General features: G+C 39.3%; 1 protein-coding gene across 1 annotated transcript; it reads right to left on the minus strand.

Annotated features, from left to right (window-relative positions):
* Positions 1–124: 124 nt before the first annotated feature.
* On the minus strand, positions 125–18,650 carry NUSAP1 (nucleolar and spindle associated protein 1). The gene is made up of 12 exons (XM_048484186.1): positions 18,465–18,650; positions 14,962–15,027; positions 13,867–14,040; positions 11,273–11,438; positions 10,585–10,680; positions 8,659–8,768; positions 5,224–5,289; positions 4,822–4,997; positions 4,364–4,539; positions 2,398–2,508; positions 1,170–1,242; positions 125–307 (listed from the first exon to the last, which is right to left on the minus strand). The coding sequence occupies exons 1-12, from the start codon at positions 18,555–18,557 to the stop codon at positions 217–219; spliced, it is 1,398 nt and encodes a 465-aa protein (XP_048340143.1). The 5' UTR covers positions 18,558–18,650; the 3' UTR covers positions 125–216.
* Between the last annotated feature and the right edge of the window lie 209 nt (positions 18,651–18,859).

The following is an 18,859-nucleotide window of genomic DNA, read 5'->3' on the forward strand; positions in this document are numbered from 1 at the left end:
AGTTTTACACCCACTGACTATCTCTCAATTCAGCACAGAATCTCCACAGTCACTCCAGTTTCAGTCACCTTACTCTCTCATCCCCCTTTCACAACTCATCTCTCATTTTAAAGAAACACACACATTTTAAAACATTACAGCCATCAATGGCCATATTACTTTAATTAAGAAAACACTTATTTTTTCTTCAATTTATACATATAAAATTTTTTTAATTTACACAGCAAGAGTCAATCCTCTACGGATTCCAAATGCCTTGTCTTTTCTCAGTTTTCTCCCTTCCTCATGTCTCTCTCGTCTCTCCTCTCTGAAAGTGAAAAGTATCATATTAAGTTGGTGCAAGAGTAACGCAAAGGTATTAACAAAACTGGATAACAATAATACAGAATGAAATGTTCTTGTGTGGTAATCCTTCCAGATCCAAAGTAGGGAATTGATAAATTTAACATCTGTCTGTGACAGATGAACAACACAAGTATACTGGCTCATGGTTGAAGAAGCTGCATGCCTGGATTTGTAAATTATAAATTGCAAAATTTTGAATTTGTGAAAATCTATGGTCTCATTCCTTCCCAGTTACAATTAAGTTGCATAGTTCAACTGCAGACATAATAGTTGGCATCTTTGGGAGTTCTTCAGAGAAAACACTAGGGTGTGGGTCCATCAGAAACATCTGTAGGTGCTGCTTTTTTAAAAAGAGCAAATATTATCACTAATACTTGTATGGTAGAGCTCATATAAATTCATTACTGCTTTGGCTTTCACCAGAAGTCTACCCCACTTAATTTTTTTATCACAGTCAGATAAGAAAATCACATTGGCTATTTACGATTTTACTTTAGAAATCTCAGCCGCTGCATACCAGATTAAGTAATTTCTATGTCTTGAAATAAGTTATTCATCAATTAATATGGAGTATCTATGGAACACAGCAGGCAGCTCATACATTGGGTAATTTTATCAGTTTTTCATTTAGAGTATTGCTTAGAGTGGAAGGACAAGATTTGAATGACGTGGTTTTCTGTTTCATAAGGGAGCTCAGTGCCACTGAGTGACCACATTCTTGTTTAACAATGGCAAGGTGTATATGTACAGGTGATTACTCTTGACAATAGTCTATAGCAGAACTGAACCTAGCATGAAAATTGAATCTGCAAAGTTAAACTTACCGAGTTGTAGGAACAGGCTGTTTATAATTTCTCTGGATATTTTCTTTTGCTGAACTCCAGGGCTTCAGTTTTCCTATTTACAGAGAAGGAAAGTATGCTCAGATTTAGCAAGAGTACCTTTGTCCTCAGTTTTAATAAAACTGCATAAATTCCTTGAGCTAATTTAGAGGCAAACCATACATCACATTTTCATTCTGTCAATACTGATTTAAGAACATAAGAACAAGTCTGCTGGATCAGACCAGAGTCCATCTAGTCCAGCATTCTGCTACTCGCAGTGGCCCACCAGGTTTACATATAAAAATTCTGTGAAGGATTAGCAACTACCTAGCAATGTAAAATACTATCTATAAACTAATGTTTCTCTTAAAATGTGAGCACCTGAAGTAAGTTGAGACAGTAGATATGTTAGTCTGCAGTGGAATGGCTACATACAAGTCCAGTAGAATCACAGAGACAAACAACATTTTTTTGGGGGGGTGGGGTGGGGGGTAATGAGCATTTGATGGTTAAAGCTCCCTTTGATTATCAGAAACATACTCCAGAAATCTTGTTGGTCCCTAAGGTGCTAATGGACTTGAATATAGCTAAAGTAAGTTCAGACCAAGAGTGTGATCAGAGCAGGCAGGATATATGTCTACTGGAAACAAACTCTCATACATACTATATTTCTTGTGTAAGAAATACAAGATATATCTGTGAACAAACTACTAATACTTAGAGGAATGAGAGGTCATTCTAACAGAGGAACTCACAAAACACTGAGAAGGCTCATTGTTTAGTATTTATTGCCATCAGAGAACTGCGTAGAAAGGCATCTCTTACTCCTTTGTGGTAGTGCAGCAGGTAAGTAGTCCCAAGTTGAACACAGCGAAGGAGCAGGGCTTTCTGCTCTGTCTCAAGGACTAGACTGCCCTATCCTATCTAGACTGTACAATCAGGAAGAACAACTCAGAAACAGTTAGCATAGCCCTTATTTGCTTCAGTATAGCTGAAATAAAAACCAAGCACATACTTTATTACTCAACGCATATACACAGAGAGAGAGAACTAGATGAGACAAGAGACATAAGCCCCCAGTGTACTCTAGGAAATGCTTTGAGAGTTTATGAAATTTATGAAACACACATAGAACCACTTTTCATTTCTGTTATGTGCAGCTCTGAGCAACATCAAAATACTGATTTGTTTTCTAAAACCCATCTAGAGGGATTGTTTCTACAAGTACCTTTGTGAGGCTGGTAGCCAAGTGGCCTCGACAGACTAGCTTTGAGATCAAATGATGGCTTCTTGGTGCTTGTGGGTTCTGCTGTTGACCCTTCAAACTTGTGGATTACAGCTGTGGGGAGGAAAGGAAAGATAGTACACTTTTAATGTCAGTAAACAAATCAAATGAACTTGGCAATAAGCCCACCAATTCTGTTTTCTGCTTGTAGATTCTTGTTCTAATATATTTAATTTATACAGCACCCATATGTGGAGTCTGTAACAGGTTTTGATTAAACTTTTCAAAGCACAAGCAAATGCATAAATGATAATCTAGTTGATCTTCCTTAACTTGAAACAGGATTTAATTTTCCTAATCACTTTATTTACCAGGGTTTGTTTTTTTAACTAATTTTACACTATAGAACTGTGTTTCAAGGAGAAAGCTAGGAAGTAGGATACTTTTAACACAGATGTGTTTCTCAGACAATCAGTTATTTCCCATTGACATAAGAAAGTGCCTGCTGGACCAGACCAGAGTCCATCTAGTCTAGCACTCTGATACTTGTAGTGGCCCACCAGGTGCCTTTGGGAGCCCACATGCAGGATGTGAAAGCAATGGCCTTCTGCTGCTGCTGCTGCTCCCAAGCACCTGGTCTGCTGAGGCATTTGCAATCTCAGATCAAGAAGGATCAAGATTGGTAGCCATAGATCGACTTTTCCTCCGTAAATCTGTCCAAGCCCCTTTTAAAGCTATCCAGGTTAGTGGCCATCACCACCTCCTGTAGCAGCATATTCCAATCACACATTGCGTGAAGAAATGTTTCCTTTTATTAGTCCTAATTCTCCCCCCCAGCATTTTCAATGGATGCCTCCTGGTTTTAGTATTGTGAGAAAGAGAAAATTTTCTCCGACAACATTTTCTACCTCATGCATAATTTTATAGACTTCAATCATATACCCCCTCAGACGTCTTCTCTCCAAACTAAAGAGTCCCAAACGCTGCAGCCTCTCCTCATAAGGAAGGTGCTCCAATCCCACAATCATCCTCATTGCCCTTCTCTGCATTTTTTCTATCTCGTCGATATCCTTTTTGAGATGTGGTGACCAGAACTGAACACAGTACTCCAAGTGCGGTCGCATCACTGCTTTATAGACAGTCTTTGCAGTTTTATTATCAATTCCTTTCCTAATCATCCCCAGCATAGAGTTTGCCTTTTTCACAGCTGCCATGCATTGAATTGACATTCCCATGGAACTATCAACTAAGAAACCCAAATCCCTTTCCTGGTCTGTGACTGATAGCACTGACCCCTGTAGCATGTATGTGAAGTTTGGATTCTTTGCCCCTATGTGCATCACTTTACATTTTGCTACATTGAACTGCATTTGCCATTTCTTAGCCCACTCATCTAATTTATCAAGGTCCGCTTGGAGCTCTTCGCAATCCTTTGCGGTTCTTATCATCCTACATAATTTGGTATCCTCCGCAAACTTGGCCATCACACCACCCACCCCTACTTCCAGGTCATTTATGAATAGGTTAAAGAGCACTGGTCCCAAAATGGATCCTTGGGGGACACCACTCCCTACATCTCTCCATTGTGAGAACTTCCCATTTACACCCACCCTTTGCCTCCTGTTTCTCAACCAGTTTTTAATCCATAGGAGGACTTCTCCTCTTACTCCTTGAATTGACTGGAAGAGTGATGGTACAATCCTTTAGTTCCCTAAAAACACTAAACAAGACAGGAAAGGAGGAAGACAGATCCCAGTCAAAGCCTTCAAGCAATCTTGAAGTATATCAGCACACTTGGCTGCCTAGCACAAAGTCCTTTTCAAAGCCTTCACCACAGAGAAGACACAAAACCTAGACTGGCTTTCTGTAATGCTACACAGTCCAGCAGTATTTTGAATTACAAAAATCTCTTCTGACTTGCAGCAAGAAAATAACTGTCCTGTTTATTTGCACATTTATTTATATTTACCAGAATCGCTTTCTGTTAAGAGACATTTTGTTGTGCTTCCCCCAAAATCCTTTCTAGAAACTGACATCCAGTTTCTCTGGTTATCTGGAGTGAACATATTCAGAAACGGAGATTTTCTAGACGGAGTCTTGATAAGAGAGCGCTTGTGTTCATTATCCTTGGTGGTTTCTGAAAATCTAAAGAAAATACTTTAGATGGGCATAACAGCTCAGTTTCAGCTATTCTCTTAAGCCATTTCATCTGAACAGTTGCCCATAGCCCCAATACCAAGTCTATTGCAGATTTAGGAGAACGTGGAATAGAATTCAATAATGTCCAAAAAAGTGTTTTTTAATTGTGTTAAATATGTTGTGGTTTTTACTCTGTGATGGTATGACAATATAAGAAACTAATCTTCAGATTCTTAAATTCCAACTATTCTCATAAATTTTATTGATAACTTTAAGAATACAGTTTACCTGACGTTAGTTTTCATTGCAGAGAAGCCAGTTGAGTTGAATGCTGATTTCCGGATTAAAATACTCTTATTTCCATTACTGACAGAACACCGTGGTGAGCGCCGCAGGTTTGCAGGGGTACATGTAGTCACACGATTGTTCCCATGGGGATGAGGGCTTAATAAACTGAAACTTGTCTGCAAAGTGTGATTTACAATTTTAAAGTTTGACCTTTCTGCTTTGGAGTGAGAGTACAAAGCCCTTCCCCAATCATATAAATCTATTATATTATGGTAGATCCTTGCTCTAGCACAAAGTCTTGTGATAGCAGACCATGCCTCTCCACTGACAGGACATTAGCAGAATAGGATCCAACTCCATATGTTAATTTTACACTGAGAATTTACCTTGGTAGAGCCTCACCTTGGAATTACTGTTCGGAGTTTTTTTCTGAGAAGTCTTCAGATAATTACTTTTCTTAGCCACCATCTGCCAAAATTTGGAAAATAAGCTGCATGGCATTTGTATCATGAGCACCAATAATAAAATCTCAGGGTTTCTCTGTAAATTCTGTTCTAACCTGTTCTAAGACAAGCAAGATCTACCAACCAGTCATTCTGTTTTTCCAATTTCATAGGAATTGAGACCTATCTTTCATGAACGTAAGTGCCTGTGATCAGTCAGTAACTATTAGTGGTGCTGCTACTAGCTACAGAACACACGCAGTGGAAAAGAACTGATGCATGTCATGAGGCTGGGCTGAAATAAAGCTTTTAAAAACGTAGGGAAAAAATTAAGTTTCAAAACCAGTATTTTTCCTTTACTGTGTTGTTGAAGACTTTCATGGCTGGAACCAATTTGCTATTGTGGGTTTTCTGGGCTCTGTAACTGTGGTCTGGCAATTTGTGCTCCTAACATGTTGCCTCTGAACTCCATGAGGAGATTGGGGGTGGGATAAACCCCACTGGCTGCCATTCAACTGTGTCCCTGCCCTGAACTGCACAGGAACAGGAGTAAAAGTCACCAGACCATGGCAACACAGCTTGAAAAATCCAGAATAGCCAGTTAAATTGGATTTTTGAAATAAAATACTTTTTTGCAAAAAAAACTATCTAAAAAGTTTGAATAGTTTTCTACTTAAGAATCTACAGGTTATTTTGCAATAAGGATTAGTTTTTAATTACATAGCATGAGACTGTATATTTATGCAATGTTTTGATTTTTTGGTAAATGAATTCCATCAATCCATTCACAGTCTCAATTGGAAAGAGCACTTTGCCAATCGTTATGATCTCATATTCATGCGAGTCTTTAAGAATATTAAGTCTCCCAATCTAGTGGCTCCAGCTTGCAAAAACACGAGGGTTGGTGAGCCTGCCCCCATGAGGCACGCATCTCCTATGGGTCCTTCAGTGTTAGACACCCAACATACTGCCACACCAGTGAGAATCCAGAACTTTATTGATGAGTGGAAGAACTTGAAAAAGCAACTGCACACAAATACCAGTTGCCGGATCAAGTGTTCCCACGAAGGCCTTTTGACAGACAGTATTCCAATTTCCAAAGGGGTCAAACAGGGCTGCGTCCTGGCCCCCACTCTCTTCAATCTTTTCTTAAGTGACCTCCCCTCTGCCCTCTCAGCAGTGAACAGCCATGCCCCAAAACTGGGTACATCCCATGTATCAATTCTGTTCTATGCAGATGACGCTGTCCTTCTCTCTCGATCCAGAGTTGGCCTTAGACGCTTAATGAAGCGCTGTGTGGATTACTGTGAATCTAACAGACTGACAATTAATTATGAAAAAACCAAGGTATTGGTCTTCTCTAGGCGCTTTAAGAAGCTCACATATGGGCAAATGAAAAGCACACCCAAATTGAACAGGTTAAGTGCTATAAAATACCCTATCTCTCATTCTCCTTTTAACCTTTCATGGGCAACCCAGAGGAAGGTCAGCTCTCCTAGCTACATCTAATAGCATGTCCAGCACTACTTTCACGTTTCTTTTACAGCAGTGGCCACTCGCTTTATCCCTCCTCCTGCCCTCTCAAATTTTTTCACAATGCCAAAGTCGCCGCCGAGATTGTTTCTTTAGGGAGTCCCAATTTGGATTCAAGATATTAACCACTCCTTGAATTCTCTTCAATCCAAATTTTTTCACAAGATAACTGGACTCCCAAATTGTGTGCCCTATGCAGCCCTTTGTCTGGTTAGGGTCAAAACTTCCTTGGAATCAGCCGCTATGGCTGAGGACTTCAGATTCTGGCTCGCGAATTCCATTTTCTCTCGGACTGTAATTCCCTGGTCCAATCGGGCCTGCTCTCTGACACCCATTCCAACCCCTGGTTTTCCATAATTGAAGAAAAAATTGCCTCTATCGGACTGTCAGTGGATTCACTTTGCCCTTTGTCCTATTCAGAAGTTTATAGGAAATTAAAAGGTCAACTATTGGATAGAGAGTTCTCACCACCCTAATCACCAGCCAAGAAAATGTGCTCCCCCCTGTATTTTTCTCTCCCATTTGAACGGGGCCACTTGGCACACTACCTGTATTGCTTAATAAACCCTGTTCAAAGGAGAGCCATAATGCTCGCCAGGTTTAATGTTATGCCTTCTGCCTTGTTACATAGCAGATTTAATAAACAAGAAAAGGCTAAAAGATTGTGCCCGTGTAATGATGGCTCAGTTGAATCTCTGGCCCACCAATTACTTCACTGTCTCAGATTCAAGGAAATCAGATCCAAGTATGTGAATCTCACTCCTTTACATTTACCCGATCTCCCCGATTTATTTAGATTACACTACTTGTTGGACAACCCTGATCCTTCTCTCTGTATGACAGTGGCAGACTTTCTCCTGGAAATTACTAAATGCCAGTAGATTTCCTTCATCCTAACATGTATATCCTGTATTGTATATGCTTTTTTAATCTGTTTTTATTATTGTTGTACTGCTGTCTATGCCAATAAAGGCTTGCTTCTTCATTCACAGTGGATTTTTGTAAAATTATTTTGGGCAGTGTTTCCATCTAGAAGATAAGATGCTTGGCTTTGTAGTTCTCACAACTGTGAGTTTATGTTTATAATACATCTCTTCTTCACAGTTCATAGTAAAAATGTTATAGAATAAACATACAGAGTTGAGAAAAAGACCTTAATCTCATTGGTCCTTTGCAAACCTATGTACACAGAATCAACCCCTTACCTCCTAAGTGCTCAGTTTCAAGAAGCTGAATGAGTACAAGATTGTTTGAAGTGGAATAGCTCTGCACAAAGAGCTAAGTGTGAGGAGGGAGGGGCAGGCAGTAACAATGAAAGTTAAACCTTTTCTGCAGATTGCTCCCAATGTCTTGAGATCTTTGTACAACCTGATGTTTATATTATTCTTTCTCTGGAGGAGAAAATCTATAGTGGCAGCAGGCCACAAAAGAGACCAGTTTGGGAATATTTTAATGAAATTGCTCTACCCATAGGTAAGGCATGAATTAATGCAAAATGCAAACACTGCAACAAACAAATGCAAGGAGTAGACCCCCAAATGAAACTGAACGTAATTCATCTTGCAACACATTCATAATTACCTATGTATTTCTGTTAGTATAACCAAATCAGGTTTTTTAAATAAAACTAATCCAAAAATTTATTCTAAAAATGAAACCTTAATCTGGTTGTTAAATATTAAGAAAATGCCAGCAATAGTGAGTCATTATGCAGAAAACCATGTCTTACTGATTAATGATTTAAATCAATTTTATTTAAATCAAATTTACCCTGCGTCCTGATACCCACATCACTATTGGAATGGGGCTCTCTTTTTAAATCAAAGGTATTTAATAGTTTCAGGAAAGTTCCAGTACTCACCTTGACCTCAACTGAATTACTGTTGTTTTTAATCCTTTTAGTTTTCCTTTCAATATAATCATCAATAGATAGCATTTTCTTGAATTGGGCCTCATGCATTTTCTTGAAGTCTGCATAATTGAAACAAATATACATACTAAAAGTTTTCCTAAACTGTGAAGACAAAAGAATAGCTGGCATGTAAAAAGATAGTAAAGTGCATATTAATACGACTATCCAAAACTGCTCAACTGCCCAAAATGGTTGAATGCCTCTCATTTCTCTCTTTAAATGACCATTTGTGGAAGAATGCTGTGCTTGTACACATACCATCAGGATACCGTAAACAACCCCACCATTAAGAATTAATAAAACTTGGCTACCAGTACTTTAGAACACCAGAATCAAAGGCCAAGGGCATGCTAGGTTCATGGACAATGAACTCCACCCAGACACAGGATTTGTATTCACTAACACTGTTGCTACTGCAGGGAATGCAAATGCAAATACAAATGAAAATGGACTGAAAACCCCACTTGCAATACAATGCAGTCAACCACACCTTTGTATAGCAAGTTCCACCCAAACACTTACTGATTCCCCGCCAAACACTTACTGATTCCCCACAATATATACCCAACTAGACATTCTCTTCTCACTGGACACAGTGTGTGGCACACTTTTCTCTGTGACCCACCTCTGAAGATGCCAGTCACAGATGCAGGTGAAATGTTAGGAACAATATCTACCAGACCACAGCCACACAGCCTGGAAAGCCCACAACAACCAACCCCACCATTCATTTTACAAATCTTTTAGACATTGTTTATTTGGTTTTGCAGCTAGGAACAAAAAACATGTCATGAGACAGTAAACAAATGATGAAATGTTTGTGACAAAGGGGCCTTAAAGATTCCTTTGTTACACAGGAAGCGTGTTTCATTTCTGTTGTTCTTACGTTGAACAGTTACAAATACAAATATTCCTTAACTATATTGTACACGTTATATAGTAAATGAAGAGTACAATTCGAAAAAGAGTTATCCTTTTCCTTCTAAGCCTGTTAATTTCAATAAAAAGGGTTCAATTTTGCTTAAGGCTGCCTTGTAAAGATTCAATTAATGTTTGTTAAGTGTGCAGTGTTGTTCCAGTTATTGTAAAACCAGTACATTTTTGTTCCTTAATGTTGTTGTTTTGGACATTGGGTTGTTCCAACGTCCCAATAATATAGCAGCACTCCTGTTGTAGTCCGCCCCTCCCCCCCATAAACACAATAGGCTGAAGAATTCTGTTCTATGTATTGTCAAAGGCTTTCACGGCCGGAATCACTTGGGTGCTGTGTGGTTTCCGGGCTGTATGGCCGTGTTCTAGCAGCATTCTCTCCTGACGTTTCGCCTGCATCTGTGGCTGGCATTCAGATCCTCTGAAGATGCCAGCCACAGATGCAGGCGAAACGTCAGGAGAGAATGCTGCTAGAACACGGCCATACAGCCCGGAAACCACACAGCACCCAAATTCTGTTCTATGATCAGAATTTCCTTAGCTGAAACCAATACACAAATCAAGAAAAAGAAAGATGCCTAGGTAGCTGATGAGATACTGAATATTTCAGGTAATAAGATTTAAATATTGGGAAGGTGAATACTGAATATTATTTATGACAGATCAACTTCAAAAAACACGATTTCCTTCAAAAGTCTTCCTATGATAAATCTAAGTAGAAAAAGGCTTCTAAACTCAAAGTAACTAAAACAGAAAAGCCAACCATTAACCTAACCTGTAGTAAAAGCAACAAATGGCACTTTAAGAATCAAATAATTACTTCCTTTTCAAAACCTATGGCATGGAGACCCTGAAGACTTAAGATGTTTTTTCAGACTTAAGATGTTTTTTCTATGATGTTAGTAGAGTTTTCTATTATGATAGTAAAGTTTGCCTGCAACTTACTTGGAGTGAGAGAAGCAAATCCTGTTTTCACATGTTTTGGTAGATTAGTTGTGTTCCTAAGTTTCTTTCTAGAAAAAGGATCCACAAGACTCTTACCTGATTGCACAAAATCAAGGAAAAAGCTTTTTAAAATACTGGCAAACATAATGAAAGTTCTACAGCATCTCAAATCATTTTAATAACGTTCAGCCGTTTCATAAATTGGGCACATCCAGATTAACTCCTCTCCACCAATGATTCCATTCAATTGTTCTTATGCTTGCTATAGTTTTGTACTTGTTATTTAATAATAATTTTGTTAAATGCCATGAACATATCAATGGAAATAAGGGACAGTAAAAAAAAAAATCAAACAGAGCTCCTGTTCTAAACAGTTTGTTATTGAAGGATTATATCTTCAGTCCACTATTGCTCAAATACAATAGAACCTTTTAAATAAATCTTGCCCACTCTTCTCAACAATAATTTGAGAGAATATAATGCACTTCCATTCCATTACAGTAATCAAAGGCTTTTTTGCTGTCTCCAAATTAATACTTGACTTATTACTTGAACATCAGTTTTTTTAATAAATTTGAATTCGTGAAAGTTTTTCAGTAAAAATCTGAGAGCTAAACAAGATGCCCATCACTGTACTACACTATCATAACACCTTGAACCAGTATTCTACTCCATGAGCACCGCTTACTTTCAGTTCTTCCGCGTTTAGTACAAATCCTCTCTTTACATTGACTTTCAGTGGGTACATTGTTTGAAATTCCACTGGTTGTCAAACGCTCGGGTTGGTTCTTCTTCAGTGTCCTTTCAGATCCAGCATCTTTTGGCTTTTCACTTTCTTTCAGCTCAGAAGAAATCTGTAGACCAAAGGTACTGGTCACAAACTTTGTACATGTAACATTTCCCTAATGTTTCTACCATGCACCTCTTTTGTATGCATTTAAGAACATAAGAAAGAGTCTGAGAAAGAACCGAACACAGTACTCCCAAGTGCGGTCGCACCACTGCTTTTTATAAGGGCAAGACAATCTTTGCAGTTTTATTATCAATTCCTGTCTAAATTATCCCCAGCATAGAGTATGCCTTTTTCAGAGATGCCATGCATTGAGTTGACATTCCCATGGAACTATCAACTAAGAAACCCAAATCCCTTTCCTGGTCTGTGACTGATAGCACTGACCCCTGTAGCATGTATGTGAAGTTTGGGGTTTTCGCCCCTATGTGTATCACTTTACATTTTGCTACATTGAACTGCATTTGCCATTTCTTAGCCAACTCACCTAATTTATAAAGGTCCGCTTGGAGCTCTTTGCAATCCTTTGTGGTTCTCACCACCCTACATAATTTGGTATCATCTGCAAACTTGGCCACCACGCTACCCACCCCTACTTTCTTTCTTTAGCTTTAGCACAAGCAGGAAAAAAAAATGAATTTAGAAGTAATATCGAATATGTGAACACAATCAAACATAACTTCAAACATCAAAGTTTTTATAGATTTGAATATGGGATAGTAAAACAAGGAATTGGAATAATAACTGAAGTTTTAGCCCTTTAATAGATGACTGGAACATTTCTTTGCTATTTTAATGTTACAGATTGCACGACAAAGCATTTTACTTGAACAAGACAGCAAGATATTAGTGTTGGCTCAGAATACACACTGTAGACTTCCTGGTAGCATCTGCCTAGCAAAGATAAAATATATAAAATGCAAAGAAAGGAAGAATGCAACCTGTATAATTTCTACAGCTTGTGGAATTGGCACACTTTCTAAAATTGCAGAATATGAATACATTCTGCAATGGTAAAAAATATGCAGAGAAAACCCCACTTTTGCAATTTATAGAAACTGTAGTGCTGCACATCCTGGTTCCCTGGTTTTTGTGAGTTCAAATTAAGACTTTTTTATTCTTTGAGGTCTATTGCCTTAAACTGCCTCATTAATTTGTTAATTAACAGCCCAACCCAAAGGGGGAGGAGGGAGATTTCCCTTTGAAGTCAGTAAACTTGAGAGTTATGTAATGGTTTTAACTAGGTGTCATGGACTAGGCAAGGTAGAAGAGCGGGGTGAAAGGGGGATGAGAGCGAAGTGATTGGTTGACACTGGAGAATGTCTGAGTTGAATCTGTGTTGAACTGAGAGAGAAAGCGTGTATGTATAACTGGGGAGAGAGACAGGTCAGTCTGAGCTAAACTGAATCAGTGTGTACAGAACTTGAGAGAGAGAGAAATGTGCCAAACTGAGAGATACAGTATTCTGTACTGAAGGAGTCATTCTGTGCTGTAGTGAGAATGAGAGAATAAGAGTCAAATCCTAATGTGATCTCATATAAAGTGAAAATCACCTTAGAAGAAGTTGTTGCCTTAGTTTATTTATTGTAAATTATTTTCTTGAAAGATTTAAGCCAAAGGACCCATCAGAAGAAAATTTTATTTGGTTAAATACAACCTGGAATCACACTGGTAATTTCCTCAGGACCATGTAGTCCTTCAAAACTGCTTTAAAGCTTGGACACACTATTTCAGGAGAAATTATAAAGGAGTTCAGAATTAAATTCCTGGTGGCAGCGAAACACAGAGAAGGAGAGGAAAAAAATAAACATTATTTTGCACCTATTATATTTATTTGCTAAGAATTAAGAGTTGGCATCACAACCCTACCCCCCTTTTAACTTTTAGGATTCTTCTGTGAACTTGAGTTTTCAGCAGGGTGTCCTTTCTTTTTCCATGGCCCATATCCACAGATTTATCTGCAGATCAGGGACATTCAGAATTATATATATTGATAGCAGAAAACATTTATATTTGTACCAACTGGAAGTGTTAAAAATTAAACAAAGATGATGATTGCAGGTAACAATTAACAGCCCAAACACTGGAAAATATTCACAAGCATCTACAATTACTTCACAATTACACATTCTACACAATAAGGTGTGGGAGCAAGATAGTTGCACAGAACAGATAAAGCAAGGAATGAGTGTTTTCTCTCAGAAACAATAAAAGCTTCAGTTTAGTTATTCAAACATTTTTTATTTTTAAAAAATTAGGGCATAAATTACAGCATTGGTTAATAATTCAATGTTGTAGCTGAGCTTGTAAAAGATTCCAAAACAGTCTCTCAAATGATGGTCACTGCTGAAACTTCATGTTGCAAAAAGATTTTAGGCGTTAAATATTGCTGGGTTTACTAAATAAAAGGACTTTTTCCCTTAACTCATGGTATATAAAATACTATCGACAGGCTGGAAATATTCTAATTTAAAGTTATACAAAGGTTATACCTCTTTCTCTGGACAACATTCTGGATTTTCCTCATGAATAGCGTTTTCTTCTGGATCTCCCTGATCACCATCTCCCTTTGTATGATTCTGGATGACAAAGGTCACATTGAGAGAGGTCTGACTGCTATCAGGTTCCTCGGCATTGGTTGAAGAGGAGGAGCCACTTTCGTTGACCTGAGCAAAATACATTGGATCATATGTACTGCTCTTTTCTGATTATTAATGATTACCAATGAAGTCATGTTTTTATTAAATATGGCATTTTAAGAAATAGTATAAGTATATTGTGAGCCACTCCGAGGCAGCTTTGGCAGAAGAGAGTGGGGTATTAAATCAAATAAACAAATATAATGACAACGATGTTGGGTTGGACCTTATGTTCCCCTGATTCTGGGAATGTTGCCCCTGGAGTCACAGGACTCACATGGACTAGTCCAGGGGTAGGGAACCTGTGGCTCTCCAGATGTTCAGGAACTACAATTTCCATCAGCCTCTGTCAGCATGGCCAATTGGCCATGCTGGTAGGGGCTGATGGGAATTGTAGTTCCTGAACATCTGGAGAGCCGCAGGTTCCCTACCCCTGGACTAGTAACTTCATGGGGTGGCATGTAACAGTGAGGAAGGCAAAAATTGCTCTTTCTTGTCCAACCTGGAAAACCCACAACACCCTTGCCCTTTCTTTTGCTTGTGAAGCTATGCTGATGAAAGAGGTAGTGCAACTTCCTTTCCTTTTCCCCAATGCAACCTCCCAACCTACATGGCTATTATCCACCCAAGTCTCATGACTTCAGATACAAACGTTCCCAGGATTGGAAATGACTGCTGAGGGAAGGGAAATGCAGGAAATACCACTGTCCACAAGCACTTTCCACTGATAGATCCAGAAAATTTGTTACAGCACTACTTATTTATGTATGGCTAGCAGGTAAACAGGGTTTTGGGGACATTTCACGCCAAGGAAAGCACAGAAATTATTGAATTATTGAAGAGCCCCTCGGGGTGGGCGGTTCATTCAATCTAATAAATAATAATAATAGGACAGCCTTCTTTGCAACAGAGATCAGTCATGCATAATCAAGACATTTATATACTTACTGTATTTACATTTTCTTGTGTGAGTTCATAAAAGTGCTGCTTCAACACCTTTAACAACTTGTCAGTCTATAAAAGTTACAAAATAATTTGAGAACTAGATACAGACGTGGCTTTGTAAAGATAATGTACGGCACATAAAGCACAAAAATCAGTAAAGCATGACAAATCATATAGCAAATATACAAAATTATGGATAAAGGAAATGTTGCTCCCTTCCACTTCTTAATGTGTCTGGAAATATCAGTTTTATTATAACAGTGTTCACCTTGGGGATCCTGCTTCCAAAACTGCTTCTATCAATATAAAAACCATACTCCACAATAGAACATGTTACAAAGAATATGACTGTGTGCTACTCTTTTTAATAGTTATCAGAGCTTCAAAAACAAAGCAACAGAGCCTTCCGATTTTCAGGTCTCAAATAATTTAGGGGTTAATACAGTAGACATGCAATCTGCTTTCTAGCTGTCTCACTTGTTATTTGTACTGTATTTTTTGTGAAATGACATTTTACCTAGTTTAAATTATATAACTTGCTTTATGACCCTTGAATTTGGAGAAATGTGGGATATAAATTAAATATTGGATGTCTTTAAAAAATACAAATTGTATTTCTAAGTATATCCTTAATAGAAACATTTTCACATCAGAAGGTTGGGGAACACTGTGCTAGACAAAAAGTATGCTATTAAAATTGTTGTCATTGGAATATTCTGCAGGAAAATGATCACCATTTTAATAACTTTAATAGCATACATATAGTCTTTTCTGTGCATTATGAGTAACAGTGATTTAAAACATGCTGATTCAAGCACATCAAAACACACACTCAGCATAATTTACAATTATTTGTTAACGTAAAATATTTTATATTCTACCCTTCTTGAGGCAGCATACAATAAATCACCATCAATAAAAACTACAGTAATCAGTATGAAACCAGCAGTGTGCATACTGCTTAATGTCTGACTAGAATCTTGGAGAACCACATTCAAATCCCCACTTTACCACTGAAGCTTGCTGGGGGACCTTGGGCCAATCACTTCAGCATAACATACGTCACAGGGCTGTTATGAGGATAAACTGGAGAAGCAGAATATAAAGGAAGAAAAGAAAATTCAGAATATCCAGCCAAATGGTTAGCCGTATAGATATAGTCTTAGTTGCCAAGGAAGGGAACATGCTAACTGCCAATGAAAGGGCATTACTGAGAAAGGGTAATGACAAAAGAGGTTCCCTCTCTCATGGCAGCCTTTCAGACTTCACACAGAGAAGCACTTACAATGTCCAGGAAGGTCCTTTAATCACCTTCATCCCAGATCTTGTGAGGCTTTGCAGGTCAAAATTACAATAATAACTGACTCCAGCTAATAAATGGGCAGCATCATTCTGAATGAGCTGAAGATTCCTGAAGATTCCTAACAGTCCTCAGGTGGGACTATGTAGAACACATGCAACAATCTAAATTGGGGATGATCCCCATTTCCAAGGTTCAGTCACAACTGCCAAAACAGATTTAAAAGGTGTTGTGGATGACAGTGGAGAGTTGTCTCTTCACCTGTAAATCTGGACATAATTGCACCCCTGAGGTATGAGCCTGCTCCTTAAGAACATAAGAATGAGTCTGCTGGATCAGACCAGAGTCCATCTAGTCCAGCACTCTGCTAACTCGTAGTGGCCCACCAGATACCTTTGGGAGCCCACATGCAGGATGTGAAAGCAATGGCCTTCTGCTGCTGCTGCTCCTGAGCACCTGGTCTGCTAAGGCATTTGCAATCTCAGATCAAGGAGGATCAAGATTGGTAGCCATAGATCGACTTCTCCTCCATAAATCTGTCCAAACTGCTTTTAAACCTATCCAGGTTAGTGGCCATCACCACCTCCTATGGCAGCATATTCTAAACACCAATCACACATTAGGTGAAGAAATGTTTCCTTTTATTAGTCCTAATTCTCCCCCCCAGCATTTTCAATGGATGCCTCCTGGTTTTAGCATTGTGAGAAGGAGAGAAAATTTTTTCTCTGTTAACATTTTCTATCCCATGCATAATTTTATAGACTTCAATCATATCCCCCCTCAGATGTCTTCTGAATCCCAAACGTTGCAGCCTCTCCTCATAAGGAAGATCCTCCAATCCCTCAATCATCCTCATTGCCCTTCTCTGCATTTTTTCTATCTCTTCGATATCCTTTTTGAGATGTGGCGACCAGAATTGAACACAAAACTCCAAGTGCCGTCGCACCACTGCTTTATATAAGGGCATGAAAATCTTTGGGCATGACAATCTTTATATAAGGGCATAACAATCCTAATTATCCCCAACATAGAGTTTGCCTTTTTCACAGCTGCCATGTATTCCTTCCTTCCATGGGAATACTATCCCAGCTCAGTGGTGAAGTTGCAACGGGGTGGGGGTGCTGCGCCCTGGGCGCATGCCATTGGTGTTACATGGGGACAAAAAAAGTCACCCCCCAGACGCGCTGGCAGGTTATGCTCCGGGCGCAGTTTCCTCTTCCCCAGCTGGAGCAGTTTATCTCCCAGTCCTTTGATCAGACCCCAAACCAGGCAACAGCTCCACAGCCTTATACAGACTGAGCCTCAAATTAGCCCCCAATATCCATAGCCTCAACAGATCCGGTTTAAAAAGAGAAAGCGAATCATGTGCTATTAGCATGCTAGTGTCACTTAAGCCCACGGTAGCAGGTCACCATTTCCAGAGATTCTGTGTACAGACATTATGTAGCACAGGGCAAAGGTGGCATCCCGTGAACCACTCCCATCGCTAACTGTAAAGTGCTGCTGGACCCAAACTTTCTTTTATCACTACTGTAATCCACATTGAATAGTGAGGAAAGGCGTTTTATATTCAAACGCCTTAAAAATGTTCATTTTTATAAATGAAACTTTATATATAAGCGTTTTAATAAATAAAACTAGCATAGCAATCACTGTCAGTTTAGAATAATCAGATGTGTTGTATTTCCCAGTTCTGTAAGAGTACAAAACCAGAGGGAGTAAGAGCTAGATGTTATCACCCAGGTCAAAACTTCTAAGACACGATTAATGTAGGGCTGCTGCGCTGTTTTGCTGGTCTTGTTCCTTCAGCGATAGCCAAAGACTAAGAAGGCGAAGCTTTTCCCGTTACTCTTATCTTCTACACAGGACGAGTAGAACTGGTTTAACTGATGATGTCAAAGGCAGAGGCTCAAAACAAGTTAAAAAGAACCCCGCAACTGTTGCCCGAGAAGTCTCTGAAAACGGGCGGCACAATTTTCTTTTTCACCTTATTCCACCATCCCCGCCTTATTTATGGTCCCAGTTCTCCGACCAGTTTACTCTGCCGCTGCCCAAGTCGCACAAATCTGTGGGGGAAACTGCTTCGCCTCAATTTGAAGCTGCCGCTTAAAATTACAGATCGGGAGAGACACAGCAGGTTGGGTTTCCTGCCAGCGGACCCCCTCGGATAAACCCCGGCTCTTCTTCCCAACCTGACGGCACGCACCTTGAGGTTAGCCTTCAATCCCGCGCCTTTAGCCAGGCGCTGAAGCTCACTGTATTTGAGCGTTTCCAACTGCTGAAGAGAAACTGCCTCCATGGCCGAATCTCCCAACTCCGTCTAAAAATAAAAACAAAAAAACCCCCACGCTCAACCGTCGCCCTCCAAACCCACCCGTTCAGCTCGCGCTTGTCCCGCCCTTTTTCTTCAAAATCCATTGTCGCGGTATTCGATTGGTTTAGGGGGCCCCCACTCAGTGATGAGTCTCGACCAATAAGAACCCCGGATTAATCCTGTTGTTTTGAAAAGGCCACTGCCTTTGATTCGCCAATTTGGATGAAAACAAAACGAGCCCTTTCGACTGGTTTCTTCCTGTGATTGGGTGGAATAGCGCTAAGGCG

This window comes from Sphaerodactylus townsendi, linkage group LG02 (assembly GCF_021028975.2).
Source record: "Sphaerodactylus townsendi isolate TG3544 linkage group LG02, MPM_Stown_v2.3, whole genome shotgun sequence".
NCBI classification, from domain to species: domain Eukaryota; kingdom Metazoa; phylum Chordata; class Lepidosauria; order Squamata; family Sphaerodactylidae; genus Sphaerodactylus; species Sphaerodactylus townsendi.